This window comes from Cephus cinctus, unplaced genomic scaffold (assembly GCF_000341935.2).
Source record: "Cephus cinctus unplaced genomic scaffold, Ccin1 Ccin1_scaffold0847, whole genome shotgun sequence".
NCBI classification, from domain to species: Eukaryota; Metazoa; Arthropoda; class Insecta; order Hymenoptera; family Cephidae; genus Cephus; species Cephus cinctus.
In genome coordinates this window covers 65,167-89,725 of record NW_014333434.1, presented here as the reverse complement: position 1 = coordinate 89,725, position 24,559 = coordinate 65,167, and the positions used below count along the sequence as shown (strand labels likewise).

General features: G+C 41.4%; 1 protein-coding gene across 1 annotated transcript in view; it reads left to right on the top strand.

Moving 5' to 3' along the window:
- The window catches only part of LOC107270878 (sal-like protein 1), a gene marked incomplete at its 3' end in the record, with an annotated part of 232,313 nt that overhangs the window by 164,624 nt on the left and 43,130 nt on the right, over positions 1-24,559 (top strand). The window contains 2 exon segments of the mRNA XM_015746300.2: positions 2,563-2,821; positions 22,281-22,418. Of these exon segments, the coding sequence (XP_015601786.1) occupies positions 2,563-2,821; positions 22,281-22,418 (397 nt within the window).

Sequence of the window (24,559 nt, the reverse complement as noted above, 5' to 3'; positions counted from 1 at the left end):
ATCCCTTATACTAACTTGGTAATGTATTCTCGTTAATGTACATTTCCCATGAGCTGCTGAAATCGGAGCGTACGTTGGCGCTACGTACACCTTCCGAAGGTATCGAACGGAAGGCAAATGGACAGCCGATCTGGAACGCCTAGGAAGTAGTATAGTTACGAATTAGCAAAGAGTAACCCAACCGATAGTCGATTGTGCCATTACCATTAGGCACCCGATAGCGTGAGTTACACTAGGGAAATCAAACATTCCTTCATAAAAGGCCGACAGACACTCTACCCGAGAACAATTTCAGTGAACAAGCCTCGTGCTAGAAAATCTAGTCAAAGTGAAATCGACGTCCCTAATGCGTTTCTGGTTTCTTTGCTTATCGGCGATTACGGGGGTTTCGAAAAAGTCGAAAAAATATAATTTACTTCCTATACTCCGCATGTTTGACATTACTTCTCGTAGTAGGATACAACGTAAAAGCTACTCGTGTGACCTGATTCAAAATGAGTAATACTGTTCTATCAGTTAATCGATCGAGTACACGAAGTCGTAGGAGATTAAATTTTTATTAAGAAATACATAAGCAACTTGAAATTCGTAACGGTTAATTTGTTGTCACGGTGATGCAGCTCGATGCGATACGAAGTTTCTGATGTATTATACGCATATTAGTAACGTATGCACAAAATTGGTAAATTTGTCTGTGATAGCATTGGTGCCATTTTCGTTAGGCTCTATTACCGTGCGTTTTCTATGAGCTTGCATATAGGGTGATAGGGACGCGGTCTATTCAGGCTGTCCCATGTTCAAAAGGCCATTACGAAAATGATCATTAAAATAAATTACTCCGATCGCACAGTGCGTGCCTCCCGCTTTGCCGTCCAATACCTGTAAATACGTGACGCGGAAATAGTCCGCCGTACGAATCAATTTAGGTAAATAATGGAACAGGACTGTTGGTTCCCAACGACCAAATGCGCCGTTGAAACATGGCGTCCCGGCTCTAAGTACTGTCGCATTAACCACTCGAACTACCCACAGCACCGGTGCCTCTTTCCCACCCTTCTCCGGCAACTGACCGTTTTCCCTTTTTCTTCCCCTATTTTTCTTTTTTCACACCCAGCTCGCTGTTAACGACGCTCGCCATTTATGTACCTCGGAACTGTAGGAACCAGGCGCGTCTCTCTGGAAGAGAGAGGTTCGCTCGACGGCCACGTAATTTATGGTGGCGCGAATTTATAGCAGACGCCGTGACGCGCGTCATCTGTGCTTCCTTATTTTAGCTGTATGACGATACAGATTTATTATTGTGACAATCGTTATACTCGTGACGCGATAGCGATCGCGTATTGTCCGATTTTATGTGTTACGTGAAAATATCGGTATTATGGATTTTCACGATATTTCAACCCGTTTATTAACGATTGATGGGGTTGCTGGATTTTTTATTACCTTGCCAATTCAAATCTATGCTCTGTCTGCTTGTATCGTTCGATATCCTCTTATATTTCGTCATACTTTACAATACTCTTGTCTAACTTCTTTGTCTGTTTCTAGCTGACTTGTCGTTTCTCGGCTTTCGTCTATTTTACTTGTTTTCGCTTCACTTGTTTTCCAAGGATCAGTTCTTCAAATCAATAAATCATATTGTTTCTCCTCTCGTAACGCGTATGGCAGCTAGGAGCTTTTACCGTTTTCTTTCTTTTAAAATGGTTTTTACTACTTTCATCTTGTAAGATCCTCTCGTTCGATCCCCCCGTGCATGACTTTGTGCCACCCTGCAGGATACAATTTATCCAAGGGAAGTCGATATTGCTAAGCGGAATAAGAATCTACGCGAATAAAGATTCGTCGTATGTGCATAAATAGTCAATAAATTTGTTCCTTTCCCCGAAATGATACATAAATTAAAAAGAGAAACGGGACGTTGAATAAATTGGAAAATGTATAGATCGATCTGTTTCAAGAGACTTTGCGAAATGATGTCACTCTCGAGGTTAATGACAGTGTAAAAAAAATTTTTTAAATACAAATTACCAAAATATTGAAAAATCGGAAATTAGCCTCGACTAGTCTACAATGTAACAGTCTCTGATAAGCTTTTTGGGAGGGAGATGAATCAGAATGGAGTATGAGCTCCACTGAAAAAAAAAAAAAAATATAAGAACGACACTAGAGCAAGGCAATTCCGGAGGAACTGGGATGACCCAGAAAAAAACTCCAGCTTAAATTTAAAATAACCTGTATTAAATTAATCGCAGTAAAAGAAAAATTAAATTTTCCCTGTACCATCTTTTCCACTGGAACAAAGAGACTTGAAATAAAGAGTAACAGGCATTTCATTTCTTTTCTCTTACATAATCCGCCATCTTTTATTCCTAAGTGTTTCATGGGACCCGATGAATGTGTTTGCATGACGTCACCGTCTCTTGATAGCCCTTATATATATATTTAAATATATATCCTATATATGTGATGCCATTCTACAACGTAACGGTAGCCTAATATAAAGTTAATGGTCAAATTATACGAGGCCCGAAGTTCATCCTTTTGGTCCTTGTGGTTTTTCAGGGTCCGGTCGGGGAGGTGGGCGGCGTGAGGCTGCCATTGCAGTCGCTGCATGGATACGGATCTGTGTTCATGTATTCGGCGTCGACGAGTCCAGGGGGTGGGGGTGGCCAAAGTGGCGGAGGCGGAGGAGAGGTCACCCTCCGCCTCCGCGAACCTGAGGACATCCCCGAAGAGGTCCTTGCGCGCCTCGAGGACACCGCCACCCTCTCCATCTCACTGCAAGGCGACGCTGTCCTGAGGCTAGGGGCGGCTGGCACAGGTACACTCGAAATATTATTTTTAAATATCATCCAAATAGATTTTTCAATATAATTTTGTCATTTCCCTTTCAATAAACAAAATATAATCATTCAAAGTTAACATTTGACTACGTACATACCATAGGTATACGTACTTGTATTCAGGATAAATTAGGTTAGATTGAAAATCATGACCGGGTTATACGTGTATATCTATATACAGTTTATCACTTACTTCAACTAGTAGAAAATTTCGAAGCTCCCAGCCGTAATAAATAATTAGCTTAAGGAGTGCATAAATTGTCGCGGATCTACATCGCGGTTCCGACATCACTTGTGAATTTATTATAATGGGGATGATCCTCACTATTTTTCGGATCGCAATTAATCCCCATACTTCGAAGCATGAGATCAGCAGATTACGCGTGATTTATTTTCGGATGGCTTAATGCCGTATAACTCCTTTAGGATTTGCCTTCGCGTTATTAAATTATGTTGTATCGAGCGGGTAGGAGCTCTCCTTCTGTAAGTCCGTGTGTGAGAAGCTCTGTCTATATATGTATATATATATATATATAACGAAGTACCGTACCTTGTCTGATAAAATTGATAAAGAACCCACATTGTATTAGTACACAGAGTAAAATGAGGTTTCCAGTTTCGGGTATAAAAAGCACGAAATCTGAGCACTGAATCCACGAACTTGTAGGACAGTGTTAAAGACACACGAAGTTTGTAGCGATAATTCACGTGCTGACGAGTATTTATAGTCATATGTATAATGCATGAATATATATGTATATTTTTGGATCATTACGAGAGACGGGTATCACATGATATACAGTGAAACTCTATTTCTCTCCGTGAACAGAGAAATACATTTGTCTGCCATGACAGCCGATATAAATGCTCGTGATTATCGATTCCCGCTACTTATCAATATGCTTAACTAGTTTTATTACGAAAATTATGTTATGCTCCATTTTTTACTGACAAAGTCATTACCCGTGAAATAACAGATAAAAAAAAATTCTTATTTTCCTGTATCAAAAATCCATTAACCATCTTTATGCCACGTACGCTGAATTACCTTTTATAACCTAAAAAAAATTCTCGTTCCACCCTAAAAGAACAGAACATCTTACATCTAAACAACAACAATCTTGACTTTCGTCATTGAATCACAATATAGCGAGGGTAATTTAGAAATTTTGAAAAATCAATTTTCCCTTTTTCCTCCTGTAAAATAATTTCTCTTCGTCCTATTGAACTTTCTTTCAGGATGAATTTTACTAGGGGTGTGTGCCCCTTCCTGTGGCTCTCACACTTCTTCCCTACTTACGCTTACACATCAATGCGATCTTCATTACTCATTCCATTACTACACAACGCGCCGAATGCCCCAGAGAAAGATTTATTGAAGTTGCGGCTTGTTACGACGGCTTTAGGCTTTAGTTTCCAAGAGAGGGATGGATACTGAAGGGCTGGTTGGGCTGGTTGGGCTGGTTGGGCTGGTTGGGCTGGTTGGGCTGGGTGAGTGGGTGAGTGGGTGAGGGCCACGATGGTGTAGGGTGCTTGAGACCCCACCCGGGGGGGTTTCGCAGGATTGATAAAGGTGCTGCCGATTGATTAAGAGGGTCGTTTGTGTGAGAGAAATGCGCGGGCAAATGCCACCTTGCGTTCTACGAGTTACAGTGTTGCCGTCTGCGTACCGTCCGCAATTTCCCTTACAAAGGCAACATACGTTAATCTCTATCGCGTGTTAACGAAACACCTCTGGTTTTTAGAAATTTACTATACATATATATATATACGTATGATACGTATATGAATCTGTATTAATCTACGTATTGGTACGCCTATCAGTGCGCATCGCTGAGTCGCTCATATAGAAACATTTGAAATTCCTGCTTTATTGATTGTCTCCATCACTTAGCGAAATAAAAACGTATGCATATAGGTGGTATTCAATCCCATGCTACTGCTTATCCCGAAACGGCTCATTATATTATTTTCAATGATACTTCCAGTGAAAATCACATGTACTTTACTGAAAGTAGTTATTCATGTAGCCCGATGAAATTATGAAGTGGTTATATAACGAACGGTCAGCACTTCAAATTTCGTAGTGCAAATAAAATGTATTAGCTTTCCCGAAATAATTCATACACTTTTCATCCTAATATAACCACTCTAGTATTTAGTCCCTTTATGTATATAATAATAATAATACCATCCTTCTTTCCTTCTCCTGTATTTCATGTCGTATTTACCTAACGTATACCAGTATAAGCAATTCGAAAATTGCTCTTCTATCATACTTCATAAAATTGAAATATTTACCCATATACGAATTCTCTCTAAATTGACACTCGCGTCAAATAATTTCATGTAATATTACAATTATATTTAATAGCCACTCGTCTCATATATCACCGGTGCAATTATATTCAACAATTCTTTGCAAAAAAGTATTTTTATTCGTAAAAAAAAATACCTCCAGCATATCAACATGTAGGTATCTCTTATGGGTTCGTACTAGCACACTATATTCCGTCTCAGAATTCAACGTGTTAAGGAGACAATTTCACGGGCATTACGTTGGAGAACGAAGCGTATACCTACATCTTGGGTTTAGCTGCTCCAAGCACCATCTAGTCCTGCCAACTCTACGGCAACCGTTCCGACGCTTGGCTATACGATTCTTCCAGGCTCCTCCGAGCTACTTCCATCTGCCGCGTTATAAAATCCAACGCCGGCCGCACGGTTACTGCCAGGGCGTTAACTTAACGACGATCCTACGTACCCCGTTGTCATTTCAGATAACTTTGTTTACCCCTTTTCGCGACAGTGAGAACGAATCTCAAGATGTCACCAGTTGGATATAATCAAAATAGAGACAAGGTCCCGTCTATCCCGCACTAAGGAGAGACACAGTATCTTGACACTTCCATCTCTCGATTTAATTTCTAATCAATTTTATCAAATTATCGCCCTATATTTTTTTTCTTTAGTATATACGATACCAGCAGCATTAGGGGTATCTTTTTTAACAACATCCAACGATCCATCTCCCGCATGGGATTATACTCCCCCATTCGTCGTTCAACTAGCTATATGGGCTGCAGCAAATTGAGAAACGTATTTCTTTTTTTTAATTATTTTTTTTTTTTAGAAAAAAAAGGTACAAGATGCGTTTATACTCCTCTCGGGAGAAATAAAGTTCGTTCATCGTTCCATAGTTAAGGGATGAGATTGACGCTGGGAACGATACTCGCTTCAGGATAACGAGGCTAAATAAGATTCGCTGGAGCACAACTAACGTAACCTTTCTTTCTTCCTCGGAAAGTGATTATGCGGAAGGAGAGTAGAGTCTCTCTCTCTCTCTCTCTCTCTCTCTCTCTCTCTCTCGCTCTTTTAGTCCCCGACTCCTCCACGCATACAGCTGATATAAAGTTATCTTAGGTTTACTTCTATACTCCGCGCTGCTTATCCTTTCACAAGGTTTGTTATTCCTATAGAATGCATTAAGAAGAAGCAGCGTTAAACTCGGTGCAAATTAACCCGCTCATTCGACCCACTGGACCCCCTTCCTTCAACTACCACAGTTTCACTTTGTCTCTGTATTCTAACTTCCCATGCTCTGTACGATGTTTATAGTCGTTACAGTGAGACGTCTCCCTATTTTCCTTTACTTCGAATTTCCTAAAGAAACTTCATGCTGCTCGCGATACTCTACACATCCGAAACACGTTTTAGTCCATCAGTGCTAACATTCTGTGAAACTCCCATGAAAACGGGACATAACATTATGCGTAGCTCACGCTGCAACGTAGCTAATGCGAATACTCACATAGAAAGAGATACACGTGGTACGCCTATACATACGCAGAGCTTAGCGTGGAACATCGAAACGCGTGTAATACCATGGTAATACCATAAAACCGCGAAAAGAATGAAACTGGCTACAATAAAAGTAGAGAGTACCAGCGTCGGGCAATAAGTCTGAAATATGCCGACATTTTATTCTCATCGCACGAATACCGAGCGACTGCTGGTATAGCGTTGGAAAAAATATGCAGTATACGCGTATGTATAGTTATGGGGTTTACGTGGGGCGGAGGGGTCGGCGAGCATGTGACGTTAACATTCCGTGGCCGCATACGTGAGAAAACGCGGATAGTCCGTCGAGGCTGGAGGGTGGAAAATGGTAGAGGTACAAAAAAATAGGAGGGGGATGAGCAAAAATAGTGGGAAGAAAGAAATCTAAGGTAAGAGAAGTAGTAAGACGTATATCTATGTGAAACTTCGTCGGAACTTCACGTCGAGCAATTCTCGTTATAACTTCGGTCGAAAACTTAAACTGCCGCGCCGGCCATGCAAAACTTTTCAGTTGTGGAACAATCGTCTCTTTTCAGCTTTTCGCGAATCCTCAGCCATGCGCACCCCTTTTGTCTCTATTTCCACGGATGCAAGCGACCTGACGAGGGGCTGGATGCAGAGGGGTCGGGGGGGGGCTGAGGTGATTTCTGACCGCGACAATCCCCACTGAATAACGTACACTGGTCGAAATCTCTTTGAATCCCTTGGGATGTGTTTCCGGATGTATTTCTGCAGCTCTCGCGGAAACCGAGATTAATGTGAAAAGAAAGAGAAGAAAAATTATTGAAAGTAAAATTTCGCATCCACCAAGTTTTTTGTTTGTCGTTTATTTTTATCGTTTGTGACGTAATAGCCACGCGCGTTTTGTTTGTTTTTCTTCGTATTTTTATATTTCATTAAAACGTATATATACCCTGCGATACATAGTATAGGACTGAAATTTACCAGACGGGTGTTTCGCTCTTGTCACGTATTTAAGACAACAGTGCTTCTTAAAGGAGCACGTAGCGCGGTCTTCCTGCGTGAGTCTGTGAGGAAGAAGGGAATATAGAGCTGGTTGCGGAAGGGTGGAAATTGAGGGATGACTCCCGGGGGTATGAGATTCGCTTGGAGCGACCATGGGGTTGTGTTACCACCACAGGGGGCACTCTTCGTTATAGCCATTCAGTTTTAACTTGGATGGCGATACTAATTTTGCGATGGTCGCCCTCGGGCTGGGTCAAATGGTTTTCTGACTTTTCCACGACTTTTTAGATTTTTTCCTTTTCAAATCCGAGCACGTCTTTCGAACACGCCTCTGCAGTTTGGACCTATTATCCATTTGGAAGTTGCGAGCGATTACTACCTTTCTTGTTTCTCATTTTCATCCCTTGGTGTGCAACCACCTTTAACACGGTGTATAGGGTTTTCGGTTTATACTGGCTGTGGGACTTGGACCCCTCTATATCTTGACGTATTTTCATCAGAAATCATCTTAGTCATATGTATACTATATTACGTACGTGGTATATGCTCAAATTGACAGGTCTCGAACGCTGTAGTTGACAGAGCCTTGAAGAATTTTGAGTTGATGTTTTTAATATATCCCATCTGTTTCAGGGTAGGTCCCTCAAAGAATATGACATTTCCTATCAGCTCGAGTACTAACTATTTAGTATGGCGATTGTGTAGGGTAGGCTAGTCTCTTTGCATAGGATAGACAAAGAGAATACACTATTCTAGATCTATACTTCGTAAATGCATGACTAAAATATATTACAGATATCGCTGATCTGTTATGTATTTGTGATACGAACTGAGTATAGCGAAAGTATATCTTTAGGCATGGTCGTTTACACAAATAACAAGCGTCAGTAGATAAGAAAGAAAAAATAAAGCGTGACTCATCGCAAGATCCTCGCCTTCTTCTCAATTTTCCTAAGTGTAGTTCGCAGGTGCTGGTCCATCCTTTGACATTTGAGATTCGTTTACGCGAAGACATGACGATCGGACCCTGATGATTATTTTTGTACAACTTGTATTTTTGGATACCGACTAATTATTTACTTGTCTGCGAGTCATTTATTTAAATAGACTGATTCACTGTGTTACGCCTTTTTGGAAATGGTCATAAAGAGGAAAGAGTGTAGGAAGAGATGGTACGACGTGGGCTGAAGGCCAGAGACGAAAAACCTCATGAAAAAGATTATGATACATCTAATGAATAATTTTTCAAGACCAAGGACGTAGCACCAAACAAAAGTTGAAAGACCTTTGAGGTATCATTAACGAAACTACAGCTTCTATGACCCTCTTACCAGGTCGAAGCTCGATTCAGGTTAGACGTAAGGAACTACGTTCGTCTCCGGCAGCGAATCTTGTTAATCGTCTATCCCCACAAAATGTTACCAGGAGAGGATGATTAGAATTTACTAGGTGATTACGAATGAAGCTATACGCCAAGTGGACAGCTGTCACAGTCTTGGTGTTTACGGCCAGTGTCAAAAAAAGAAGTACTATTTCGGTCCACGTGGATCGGATTTCGTTTTACTCATGCTGATCTAGCTCTGGTTAGTCGATAAGTAGGACCTAATGAGTCTGATCTTAGGGCTGAAACAGAGATTATAAATTCTGCTTTTGTACTGCCGAGAGGAGCGAAAATAAAAGAAAAAGAATTTATCTTTTGACTCGGATACGAATTGACAGTAATATCAAGTGATCTGACAGAAGAGTAATGATAGATAGTGGAGGGAAGGAAAAACCGAAAAATGTAAGCGTCCAAGAGTACGATATAGCAGATCGGCTCTTGGCTGAGAGGACTGAAGTATACGTCGCTACATACTTCCCCAAATCTGTAAAAAGCCTCTCTCGCTCGAGTGCTGATCGGCAAGCACTGCCCTCCTGCGGCAGATTTTTCAATTACAACTTGTACACAATGCCCTGCAATGAGAATACCTGCCTACCTGCAGGTAGGTCGGTATCTGGTAATGGTTCTCACTCTAGGGCATCTATTACTAAACTGCTCTGTAGTATAGTAGTAGTACAAGATAGTAGCGCAGCCCTTAAGAAAATGTCTAGATTTAAATGCAGAGCAGCCTTTCGACTTAAAGAAGTACTTCTACAAAATTGATACTTTGCACAGCACTCTGTACCTTGATCTAGCTATACCTATCTGCAGCTATAGATAGCTCTAGTTAAGAACAATCCGAAATTCAGAGGCGAGAAAGAAATGTAATAAAGTGCAGAGGAAGATGGGGCGGAGGGGAGGGAGGGGTAGAAAATAATTACATAAACTTGAAGCGGGATAGAAGGGTATTAAAAAATTGTCTATCCACGTGTTAAAAGAAATCAAAGTTGGAGGCTGGCAAAAACAGTTGTCCAAGCACAAAGGGCCGACTCCAGGAATAATTAACGAAACGCATCGTTATGGGAATCTCTATAAATCTCGTTGTTTTCCGAACAGTTGTTGGTCTGCCGTTGGCACGAAGCTCCACGGAGCTTGAATTCATAATATCGGATGCTGCGGGTGGGGCGATGAGATGGGTGGGGTTTGCGCACGCTAGAATTATTGTGATACTCGCCATGGCAAACGGTGGCGGCGCTCCGGCCACGGACGAAACTACGTAAATTATGAACGCTGTTTGACTTTATGCCAGCTACACCCCATAACCGGTAACCACCCCGTCTGTGTGACCAGAGAGAATAAATTTTCATAGCACGATGCACAGGCCCAGCCTCCGGAGCAGGAGCTGATACGTTGGCCTTTTTCGACGGTTCTGCATTATGTACCGCCTGTACTTTTACTTCAAAGTCGAAAACAGTAAAGGGTACAGTGAACGAGAACAGTATACATATACATATATAACAATGTACATATAACAGTATACCTATCTAGAATATATGATAATTGCTATACATATATCGTGGACATAACATTTTCTGTGTATGTACATTCGTCTTGTTATCCTTGGGTAATGTACTTTTTTCACTGTTTTTTTTTTTTAAATAAAAAATGCAGAGCTGAAATGAAAGATTGAGTGTGAAGGATACATTAAAATGGCAATTGTAATATAGGCATAAATATGGTTAAAGTACCTTAAAGAGAGATTGGAAGATCAGGAGATATAAAGTTACTCTGTGAAAAGGAACTTTACAGACTTCGAACGATAAATAACATTGAATTGCAATTAAAGTAACACAGTAAGTTACTCTCAGTTCCTTGTTTATTCTTTGTTCACCTAAGCCGATTGCCAGGTGGCGCCACTGTTGTTGCATTTTGATCCTTGTTGTCATCGAGTTTAAGAGTTTCCTTATCTCTGTCACCTTTCTCTCCCACTTGCTCACTTTCTGTCTCTCTCATTAATTCTCTCACGCCATCTTCTTGTTCACAAGTTCACAATGCTCGGTTTGGTTAGCCACCAAGTCGGTACAAGTGCCAGCCACTGTCCGTATGATTTGTCTCTGGTATTGTAATGGACCTCGGACTAGCACTATCCTCTACTTAAATCTCACTGATTCATTAATCTCACTGTCAGACGCACTGTCAGACGTCTACCCGAAATCTCATATATATCCAGCAAAACATTTTGTGTGCTCAAATATCACGGTGAGAGACAATAATACTTTCCCATTAGTATAGGTAATTACATACAGACGTTAAAAAAAAAAAATAGAAAAAATATAAAAACGTACAAAATATATTTGTAGCCAAAGGAGCTAGGACATGTATACCTGGTAACACATTCCGAAAAGTCATCTCCTCCTGTGGATATATCGTTAACGTAAAAACGATCTTACTTGAATTGCTCCTTGGAAGTAGAAAGTTTCGTGAAAGTCAGACGGGAGAGTACGTCACTTTTCCAGAGTTTTACCGTGTTCAAAGCGAGTCGCCCTCTCAGGCCGAATTGCTCAATGCTGAGGGTTAAATGTTGAAGACCAAGAGGGCTGCAAGATCGAGGGTAAAAGGACGTCTAGCTCAGCGTTTCCTACTACGCGGTACGAACTTTGTGTGATGTGTGCATTTTTTTTTCTTATACCCTTATTAAAGGAATGAGTTAGATAATTATAATGGTATACCCACAATATATATAGATACTTGAGATGCAATGGATATGAAATGGTACTCGAGAAGAAAATGACTTACAGCGAATATTCAGTTAAGAAATTAACGTGTAGAAGGTGCCGCGAGGATACCTGGGTAAATTAGAACTTATCTCTTGGCAAAAGAACGGTCCATTTTCATAACTCTTATCTCCCTGGCTCTATATCCATGCTACGATATTATATTATCCTCAATGCCACTGTTAATCTAGATATAATGAAGCTTCCTGTAAATACAGTAGATTTCCACGATATACCATCGCTCATTTGGAACTCTGCGGTGCGCCATCCACTTCCAATAAATAATGTATCGCGGCAGACGCAGCTGTCGCTCGTTTCAATTTGTATTTGTAAAAAACGTTCACGATCCGCCTTGAACCTAGCCACACTGTGCCACGCGTACTCGCGCCATAATATAATCGCTGTTCGCCCGCGCAACTTTAATGCCGACCTTACACTGTGAGGTAAATGACTAGTCGTACTTCTGTAAAGAAATTTTTACGCGCTCCTCTCAATATTTAAACTCCTGTTATCCCGAGTATACTCAGGGCAAAAACTATTGAACTATGTACTATACTGCAAAATAAAACCGCAAGAATTCTTCTTAACATATTAAATCCGAACATAAACTTCGAATACCCACTATTTTTCAAAATTCGAAATACACAGTACTTGCGAATTTATTCAAATTTCTTTTGAATGCGTTTAACAACTTTTCTCGTGAAAAATCAATATCACGTTCAGTTCTCTTAACCACGTGTCATACCTACTTTCCACACGTGCCAGTCATACATATACAATGATGAACCAACACGAGCATCAATTCGCAAGACTCAATGCCACATTCGTAAATGAAAACGCAGAAAGCGTCTTAGAGCTGGCAGTGACGTATGCGGGTGAAGCTTTCAGACGCATCTGAGCCACATAGCTAGATGGGACTACGCCTTACCTGACGATGTGTGAACAATTCTAACAAGACCTTAGCATTTTGTATAACGACGTTTGGGCTTCCTGGTGTTTACTGAGCACGTCCCGTGGGAGAGTCGGGACCCGTTATAACCAGTCTACCCGACGCTCACGTGCGCCAACCCTGCCGACGTGTCTGTACAGTAGGTTGGTACCTATGTATACCTATATGTACATGCATACGTTAAAACAGGTGAGGTGTACCTGGTACATATTTACCTCAGGCTTACCACGATATTGGCATACAACCCGGGATAGTAATGCCTATATCCATAAGGTAGTTAGTAGTTCGAAATGCAAGAAGATCAAGATCGATTGTGTACTGATGTCGGCCGGCCGTAGGAGGGCATATTTGACGTAGACGTCAAGGGGGACCCACAAGAAAGTGGACGTGGGGATGACTGATCGGGGGAGAGTGTGTCCCTCACAAGGAATTCGCTCAATCGTAAATTTCTGTACGCTGTAACTAACTTCGACGTCATGCCAGGATGATCGAGATCAAAGCACACGGGAGACTTCTCTGTGACGTCACGCGTGGATATCTCAGGAATAGGAATAGATTCAATGACAGTGCTGTACGTACGTATATATATAATATAACGTAATCACCAATGTGATAGTAAATATGGTCGGACTATATCCAGAGAATGAATAATCCATTTTCTGGTACAGGTAGTAATATACTCGTATGCGTCTACGTACGGATAAAAACATTGATTCGATGGGAAACACTCGAGATTTCGTGACTCATTGGAAATCTCGTCGAAGTCCATAGTTGAGGCACAGAAATTACGTAGCTGGCGACTTATCGATTGGCTATGTCACGTGTTTAATCCTCCGAGTGATCCCGATCCTGGCACATTCGCGAGCACAAATCCTGATCCTGCAGGATATTAGCCGTTCCTCCCACCGAATTAATAGCGAGAACGGTATGTAGAAATGAGAGGCTGCTGGCCGTTTGTGCAATCATGATATTGCATTTTGCGAACCCGGTGTTTGGGTGCACTGTACTGTATCTTGCACTGTGGGTATTGTGCGTTCTGGCGAAACGCTCGATCGACTGTTTTAGCCAGAGGATGACCTCGGACACGTGCGATTAGTGTGGGCTATCGGATGAATTTTGTAAAGGAGTCAACTGCGGTTACTACAGGTGCTTGGAGTCAGTCTGTATATGGTATACTCTTACTGGAATTCCTTCAAAAGATGCGGCACGCTGTATAGGAAAACATAGGTTCTGCATTAAAAGTCGTGAGGGTACAAGTCAAAGTAGTAGTAGGTCGTACGTGGTTGGCATGAAGGGACGTATCGATTCTGGGAAACCATGGGCAGTCAGTGCCAAGTGGTACACGTGTATATAACTGTATATATATCAGGCAGCAGTACGCTTGGTGCATCCAGTAACTTCGGTGGTGGTTGTGAAATCGTTTCGTCGTGCAATTGGTTTTCCCTCGGATCGATATGATTATATTTGTACAAATACATTATATGCATTATAGATGTAATGAATGTATATGCATGAAGTGTATGTGGTGATTCGTCGATATGTTTTAGGAACGAACTCCTCCGTGTCGCTGAAGTATGGTGGAAGTGGTAACGTCGTGAAGAGGTCAGACAGCGATCTGTAAAATTCGGACGTCTAAGGTTAAGTTTTTGACGAGACAGTTGGCGCCACTGTCGCTCGTTTCTCGAGTGGATTAATTGTGCAATGGAGAATGACGCGAGGGTGGCTAACTGGAAAAGGGGTTGCGCGTGCGGTGTATGCGCCGTTTAAATTCGAGTTAGCCAGGACGTCGGAGTTTGTGGACAAAGAGTTGCCCGCGGTATTAAGTAATTAGTTTGAAACGACCGTTGATTAAGGATGAACCAGTGGGTAAAAAGGTGGATGGATATATATACGGTAACGATTCTCGACCATCCGGTAGCAGAGGATAGAGACAGTGCATTTGGCGTTGAGCTAATGAAAATTTATGGGGTTTCGATCGACGTCAGCCGACCAATGGCTAGGTGGGAATATTTTTCCCGGTGAAAAAAATCGCTCGCCGTCCGAACCGCCGACCCCTGGGATGGAATTAATTCCCAGGCGGATCAAGATGAATAGCTGTTTCGGTTAAAAGTGAAATTCGAAATGTTGTCGAATTCGAAGGAAAGAAAGCTACGTCGATATCCTGAATGTAATTCGATAGCAGCATTCGCGGACGGAGATTGGAAGAAGATTAGGAAATATTGAGATAGGAAAAATGAAATCTGTTAAACGTCAAATTGCGAAAGTAGGAATAAAGGAATTACATAAAATTCGATTTCGCTTAAATTGACAACATTTCTTGTTTATATATATGAAAACATGTTATTCGTTGATCTAATAATTTTTTAAAATTATTTTTGAAATATCGAGCCATTTTAATCATTGCTGTGTCAGGTAAGAATATTTATGTAATTCACTGCGAACGCATCTTTGTGGATCATTCGTTAGTCCCTACGAACCCATTGAAAAGTTGATCTGTACATACCCGTATGTCTGGTTAACATGGGACGTATTTACTGTTACGCGTAACGATGCGAAGAACAGTCGTATCTTTCGTATGATTTTGGCTGATGGTTTAAATGATCCAATTGTTACAATGGTTGAATAATGGATGAGCGAACGAACATGGGAAAGCCTTTTGGAACAAAATTCACAAGTGCATTCTATTAGTATTTCGAGTGCCATTTGAAATACATCGAGGAGCGGACTCTGTGAACTGGCCTGTGTAACAGGTATGACGAGATGCACAAGTATTGCGAAACAATTCGGTCCAAAATGCAAAATGGAATAATATCAGAATCATATTCGAATTCATGCTAGAATTCACGAACGGAATTCATATCGAAAATTATTTTCCCAGTACTCCAGCCGGACTTCACTTTAATTTGCAATAGAACGCACAAGGTTCAAAGGAATTCTTCATCCATCCTGTCAGATTTAATTAATACACGTTCCATAGTGCTGCATATACAACTAGTCGTCCTCTGACGTCATCCTGTAGCGATGCAAATATTTGAAATCAGCCATAGTATGTAATATAAAATTTTGTTATTGTTCACGCAAACGTGATCCCCGACTCGTTCGTAGGACCATGGAATACGTACAGTGATTGAAAAAAGTATCACTGTACAGTTTGCATTAGCCTGAAGCGATACTTTTAACCATGACTGTACCACGAATTTCAGATAGAAACTAGTATACACAATCAACCAGAGATACAGTGATAATCGTGTAAGCAAGAATTTCGGGAATTTTCAAAATCATGCAAAATTCGACTCACCAAGAATTTGGAACAATCCGCGCTTGGCCGAGAGCCACCGCGAGGACAACCTGTAGGATGTATTTTAGCGAGAAGGGATGTATGTCCAGGGATAGGTATAATATATTACCAGAGCGAATTCTCCCCTGAAACGTTATTTCTATATGTATACCTCCCTTAGCATTTTCGTCATGGTGCACGTGGGCCGGGCGATATTATTTGTGTCCCTCGAAAAGGGGTTGTTGTTGGACTAGGTAGACTTGGCAGGGCAGATGGGTGGGGTCAGACAAATTGGCCACTCGAACTCTCTAAGGGCGCGCATCCCTTACTGTCTGCTTGCTACTTTAGATGCTGTCACGATACATAGCTAATCCGCGCTTGCGGTATACGAGACGCGCATGCGCAGCTTATATTAACAAAGTTTAATAGTAAATATTTACCAAATTTCAACTGATAATATTCATTTAGCTCCCACTTGACGAAATAAACTAACCGAAATACCACGAGAGAAACGCTTTGTCCTTAGCCTAGACACGAAAATACCTGTATAATCTCATAGCCGTCATTTCATCACACCCACGCGGTACGTGATTTTAATTATATATCTATATATTGTAACCAGTACATCGAGCCATATTCGGATTGTCAGGATAAAATTACGTGAACCCGAATAAGCTTCCATACTAACTAATAACAATATTTAGGCATCGCAACGTATAACTCTTCGGCAGTCCTCAATTCACCTAGCCTATCACCCGAGGGTATAAAAACAGCGACAAAAGCTAAATATTCTGCCAGTTGCCTTAGCTAGGGTACCTTATAACAAGAAACGAGCAAACTGTCCAGCTTGACCACGACACTTTTCATCTAATGAGCAATTCTTTAATCAATTCAATATTTAGAGAGATAAAGAATAAATTTCAACAGATTAGAAATATCTATTATTTATTAAAATCTCTGTATGTTGCTCATAGTTATTATTTCTTCTTACTATACAACACTGTTTACTAACAATCAGCATTCCCTAAGCTACGTTCTAACACTATGCATATACATATATAATATTGTATAATTCGAAATAGGTACAAAATACTATGACAAGTACGAATACCTCCTCAAATTAAAAAAGAAAATTTTACTTCACCTCATTCTCATAACCACCCCTTAGAAGTTTTTCCATAAGCTTTGCAATTACCTTCCTTCTATATTTCATCCCTTAATATACTCAGATATGATACGTAGACTATATTCTCTTACGCCTCCTCCAAGCTCCCACTCCTCTCGTTAAACGGAGGCGTTTATGATACCTTGGTTACATTTGGCATGCATGCGACCATTTATAAGCATCCGGCTCGATGGGCAATCTCTTTGCTATTCCATTACCAATATCCGTGCGCCTTTATAGTGCCAAGAGCATTGAGTCCATCCTGAACCGAATAGAGCAAGGAAATAGGACTTCATGCATAGATCAGACGGCGACCAATCAGAGAAGCCCGAGCACGTGCTTCAATTTGGATAGTGACGAATTGCGTGGAGTCGGCGGTCTTCGAGGGCTCATTTAAATGTACGATACCATGCGCCTCTTATCGCATTATGGTAAATACGGGCTATACTCGGTCTGACTGTTTCCAGGCTTCCTCTACTGCCGTAATATACATATACACATAGTCTGACTCCTACTAACTCCCTCTGCGTCTCTCTCTGTCGTATCCAGCTCGTTTCCAGGAACACGAGGAAACACGGAAACGCTGATTGCAAATTGACTTCACCGTCAAAATAATACAAAGCGCCCAACTTGCAATTCTTGTTGCCCAAAGTTCGTTACTGCTTTCAAGTTCTCTGTTGGCATATATTATGTATATTTACTATTTTGTAGTTGTCCAATTTTACTTCTCAATCTATCCGTCTATACCAACGTCCTTTAACGTTCGCCAATCTCTGACACCATCTTTCTTTTTCCCACATCCACAACATTAAAATATGCGGTGGGTAAAATGCGGCGGGCGCAAGCAGTACGAGTACAACGGATAATTGTACTCGCAAATTTAATAAGCTGTATGCATACCTATAATTGAAGTATATTATGATATGTATATTTCGATAAGCGGACTGTTCGAAAACTGGTAATTTTTCAAATTCAACGCGTTTCATGGCTGTTGATTTCGAAAATTGTCCCAGGAAGTTGTTTTTACGCCACCCTCAATCCAGATACGTATTAAAAGGCAGTTTAGCTGCCGATTAAAAGCCGAGTATACAGGATGACTATCAGCAAGGGAAATCATCGCCTTCGGCCATTAACTGACTAAATAATGGGTCTCCGTATAAGATGGTAATCGTCAATCATCCGGCTGATTGTCACGCTTATCGATCATGTAACCGTCTTAATTGCATCGCATTAACTTTAACAATATGATTATCGATTACTCATCGAGGCACTGATTACTCTATCTGTTCTTAATCTATTATATTGTCTTTGTTTACGAGCTGACACGTGCGGAACTTACGAAGAAGGCACTTTCCACCAGAAATTTTGCGAAATTTTCACGCGAATCGCTATAATATGCAAAGTGGTAAACGAGTCCCCATATTACCAGAGACGAATAATTTAATACAAAAATGTCAATTTAGACAATTTTTTCTTTCTTTATTTTTCCTCGTGTATAATAAATTTATTCTAATCTAACTTTTTATTGATATATCATTAAATATATCATAAAAATCAATAAATAAATTTATTGTTTGTATTTTTTTAATAGTACACTAAGTACCCTTATCAACCGCCATATTTATTGCACTGTTTATATCGTTTTACTGGCACGAACGGCTAATCGGCTGTTATCGCCATTTATCGTTAGTCGTTCGCGAGCGCTCGACTCGCGCGGTTTGCTCCCGTCTTTGTCGCTGTGTGTTACTTAAGTGCGTTGCATAAAAATACCTATTTGGAATGATGAATATGTATGATTAAATGTAAGTACTTTGTGGAGCACGTAATAGTGTTGATACGGTATACTGTACGATTCAAAGTCTATTTATACATTGCGATCGTGAAGGTTATTTGCGCAGAATTGCATCAACGTGAATCAATTAATAGTCCAACTCAGCCATATAAGCGATTTAACAAGTTGGCTCTCGTTATCTTTCACTGTGACACTGAAATGATAATCGATATCGATGCCATGAAAAAGTCGTCTTATATTTTAACATACGTACGCCGTTTACTTCTGTACTTAGTACACACAGGCCAGTGCGATATCGAACAAGTGCTGGTAATGTCTTCGCATCGAATCCCCTTTATACAAGCAGTTTTAATCCGCGATCTTCTGTCAAAGGTCACGGAAAACAACTGCACGCGATTCAGAGACATTTAAATCGATAAAAAATTAAATGGTGACCTTCGACCACTAATCTTCTAATCTGTAAAAAAATATCACGTGAATTGGAAGCACTTTTACAGAGGGGGTTTTACGAAATTGATAAAAAAGAAGATTGGCTACGGTACAAGAAAGACGTGGGAGGGTAATTCGACAGTGAAGTATCAAGTGAGAGATATAGGCAGAGGATAAAGAGAGAGAGACAGACCAAGGGTGAAAAGTTAGTTTTCGTAGTATATATATATTGTGTAACAGTAGAAGGGCACAGGAGGTCGAGATAATGGGGGTTAGAGTTTACACGACACAAAGAAGGAAACCAGACGGGGTCGCACTGACAACACAACACTTGTGCGCTATGGCTTAAGTTTCATAATGCCACTCGGGCAACTGTGATACAGAAGATACGTAGACTTAATATAATTTGCATATCGTCAGGTCGATTTACCTGAAAACGACGGGTTTTGGTGAAGGACATTCACTCGCGAAATTGTCGCCTTGAGACAGGCTAACTCTGCTCCAGTATAGTATCAGGGCTTCTCTCCAACTGACAGTCGAACAAGGGATGACATTGACATGTTAATATGTCGTATTATAATTCTTCGATATGATAAAGTCTATACGACGCTCTATTATATTCAATTCAGATATAATACATATATATTACATAAAGGGACATTCGATCGCTCTCCTAAAGGCTGATATGAAGTAAACGATATTTGTCCAACGATCAATAGCAATTTAGCTACCCTTTGGCATTCCATATACTGCACTTGAAGGACGGATATACGGTGCGCGCATCAGCCAACATCCGCAAGCTTTTCCACCCTCTCGAATCCCTCTATCATTTCATCCTTCCGTTTCTCGCCCCGCATTACCAACCCCTCTGGCTTGCGGTACTATGGCATAGTCTGAACTCATCCATATACATCGGGAAAATTAATATCTGAGCTTCGTTGCTGAACGTGCGATCGTGCCTGCCGCACCGCACAGTGCCGCCATTCCGTGACGGTTCGTTCGCTCTCTGAATAAACTTCACAGTTTTTTCGTTTCCTGACTGTTGAGTGACGTCACGGCAAAGATCTCATCTAGCTATGGACAACGGGCGGGGGGAGGGGAAAGGTAAATAAATTCGTCACCTTTCAACCAATTTTATTGTCGCAAGCTTGATTCCGTCCATTGCGAAATAAGAAAAAGTAAAAAAAGCTGAAACCATCTTTATTCGGTGTTAACCACGTTGCGCAGCTCTTTGCCGTCGACCGTAGCTGCAAATATTTTCCTTCTATATTTCCTAAAGTCGTTCGCTCGCGATAAAACCGCGACCCGAATTTGCTAGGAGCAGACAGCTTTTCGTGGAAACGACGAGCCACGCTGAAAGTGGTACCGTAGTGGAACGATGCGCTTATGGGATTGGGGAGTTGGGGTGGGAGAGGGGGGGGGGTTTGGAAAATTTTTCGGAATAACGTAAACAGCCGGCACGTGCTCCTATTTCATGAAGGCGAGTTACGGATATTCTTTGGACTGCTTGGTATATATTTTTTGTTCTTCTTGAACTGGAATTTTCTCTATTCGCGTTTCCTTTTATGTAATGTCACGGCCGTGACATCTAGAGCATCCTGTATGTCTGACGTTAGCTTATTTACATATTTAACTAACTCAACACGGGGCCATCGCATATATTAACGAATAATCTGGAATATATTAATTCGCATGAGACGCATACCATCGCTTTGAATTAGCGCGTAGCTACTATACTTGATTCCACATGGTGAAACGCCGAATTGGGTATATGCTGTCTATGCATATTGCACTAATGCTTTCGGGGCTTTGGGCATTACCCTATGGTTGCACTTGGGCATTACCCAAATGGTTGCACTTTCATACGCATCTGTACTTTTATCAAGTTTTCACTTTTATGACTATCGAGTATCTAGTAGGACGTGACGCGAATTATTTAAATTCGCCAAAATCATCTCGAGTAAATTTGTGATTTTGTTTTTTGATAATAATTTCGGAAGTGAATGGGTTTGCATTATTACTGAAAATGTGATCTTAGATTGTTAAGAAATTCTTCAGTTTTGAAAAATTCAAGAAACCATTTTTTTTATTTTCTATTATAATTTTCCATACAATTCCAACCCCCCTTATCCAGTCGTACAATGATATCTAGTCCCTTGTCACATTTACTTTTCCCATTACACCTATCTTACCCTTATCGCCATGTCCCGTCGTTTCTTGAAATATTACATTAAATTTAACGATAAATTCCTATTCTCTCCGGTTTTCGTTATCACCCAAAATTCACAAGAGATAAAGGTGCATACCTATGTACGTTCGTATGTATACATATATAGGCATGTATAGGACTCTCGTAAAATTCCCAAAGGACCGCAGATACATACCTGCGAACCCGATTCACACCTCGATTCGTATTGGCGATCGGTAACGGTAGGATCGTTTCAATTCGTACGCAACGGTCCCGAACGAACACAAAGCCTATTGAAACGCACTAACAAGGGTCCGACAAGTGGAGATATGCGAGGAACGAACGAACGAACGAGCGGACGTAGGATGGTCAGTCAAGAGTAGGTATTAAAGAAGAGAGAAGGGAAGATCAGCCTAAACCAGCAACCCCTGTAAAATCCAAAAGCAAAAACTTCACCCATGGTATATGACCATTGAATGTAGCGGTGAATCTTGCAAGTGTATTTTCCTGATCGATATACGAATTCCAGCATCCGTAGCGCAAGGTGTTTCAGGTGCACGAACAATGCCGTGATGCTTGTTCGTGATACTCGGTCGCGCAAACCTCCTCAATAATCCAATCAATGTGGTAGCAAAACACGCGATTAAGCAACATCCACACCTGAAGTAAACGAATGGCGAAACCGCTTGTGTTACAGGAAATGGAAATTTGGAACTGTTCGATAGCGAGAGTGGTCCGGACCTCACGTTATCACCGCAGACCTTCACATCAACGGCAGAGGCCTTTATCAATGATAATAGTGACAGTCTTGGGGTTCCGGGGGACAACGATACGGGTGAGTTACTTTTTCTTTCTGTTGCTTCTTTTTTCAGATGTGAATTAGACTGAGTCTTGCCACGTGCCGCTGGGCTGAGGTCGTTAATTGATTCAAGTATTTTCTTGCTCAGCGGACAAAGTATGCGCATTATATTCTGCGGTACGTCACCCGTTTTCACGTTATGATGAATATCCGGTCCGAGACAAGCTTAAGCAAACCCGAGCCAAACACATTCCGAACACTATTGACTCCTCCTACTATCTCGTGATATTACTCGCAGGCTTGCCAACTTCTTGCAGGGCTCCGAATTGTTCTGCAATTCTCACCGTTCTCCCGTGAAACACTCCATCTGGATTTACCACCCTTTAGCCATTCTAGAATTCGCTTCCAGTCTCTCGATTTTCTGTTGGGGTTGCGCGTATTGCTTGTTACGATATACATCACTTGACGTGGGAGAATGAATTTATCAGCTGATATTTGTACAACATCCGGTTTGATGGTTTCACCATGAAATATGCAGGGACGTTGAGCATGGTCCAGTCGTACCGGAAGTCATCTCCTGGAAGGAGTTTGTTAATATTTTGGCATAGTTCCTGGAAGCTGTCCTGCTTGTTTCTGAGATTTGTTGGCCATGAATAAATTTTGAGGCAATTAGCATATTGACGGGAATTATTCCGGTAGGTTCGAATGGAGGTTTCCAAGTTTTTCAAGAACGAAAATTACTGAACAGTCAGTTGATGCCGAGAACATAAGTTTCACGTTTTGAAAATCTTCACTGGAAGATTCTACGTTTATTTTCTCGACACTGAAATATACTTGTTCTCCTGTTCTTACGTCAGATACCTTGCAAAATTATTAAATAATTAGCCGTGCAAGAGATTAACATGGAAAGGACCGAATTATTCGGGACGTAGAATAGAACTTTTTAATATTGGCTTCATCAGGGCCGATGAAAGTTCATAGCCCGCGGAGTGAAGATATCTTCGAGAATTCAGTTCGCACGAGACGGCACGAGACTGGAATCGCATTATAAAGTTGCGTTGCGTGAGGGTAGAACCCACCACTAGATAGGAGGGTAGAAAAGTTCCCTTGTCAGAGAGCCAACTGCCTCAGGGTAAGACTTCTTCTAGCGTACTCTTTCTCCCCCTATCCTCCCTCCTTCCCCCCCCCCCTCTCTCTCTCTCGCTATTGCATCATTGCAGCCCCTCACAGTCAGGATAGAAACACCTGATAGAGCAACCGCTAAGACTTCAGTGACCGGCGGATCGGTGCACAAAGGAGAAACGAAAGGAAAAGGAGTAAAAAAGATGAGAGGGAAGAAATAGCGTGATAAAGGGGTAGGTGGGTAGAAGTTAACTTCGGTGCCAGGGAACCTCCTCCTTCGGTGGACTAGGTCGCCTTCTGTAAGAAAAGGGATATTGCATTCTTGAGTCGAAGCAATTATCGACAGCGGAAGGTATCGTCTCTGTTCGTAGCTGCCAACACCTCAAACCACCAGCCTCGAATCGCCAACCCCTAACCATCATCCCCTAGCCTATAGTAGTTTCGCCTAGAGCTCCAACCTCTTCACCCCATCCAAGCTCCTATGGGTAAATAGATAGAGGTAGGTACTCGCTTGAATACTCTCTGGGCCTATGTCCTTCCCATTCTACCGCCCCTACGAAAACCCTTGGAGCGAACGGGACAAGCAGCTCTCACTGGCACTCGAGGCTTAGCGCAAAGGAGAGCTAAAACTCTCTTACGCTTACTCACCCTTAGGATCCTACAACAAGAACGGTCTTTGCTACCTAGCAACTATGTTCTTGTTACCGCGCCACTTCATTGCATTCCTAACCTTTAAACCGCCGCCATTTACTTCGTGTACTCTTCGTGGCAATCTATGCCTGGCGCCGGCAATGGAATATCCATTCGATCCGAAAAGTCTTCGCGTGGACGAAATCCAATTTCTTGTTTGTGCTGCCGGAATGACGTGGCAAAGAAACGATCACGAGAATTCTTCGACGTGTCACCGTCAGGATCCTCCTGAGAGTGAATGCACCGACTTAATGGAACTTCCGTCAAAAATACGTATCAGCGTCACTCTTCTTATATTTTACTGCCATTGCATCTAACACGAATCTTGTGCACTGTTTTTTTTTTTTTTTTTTTTTTTTTTTTTT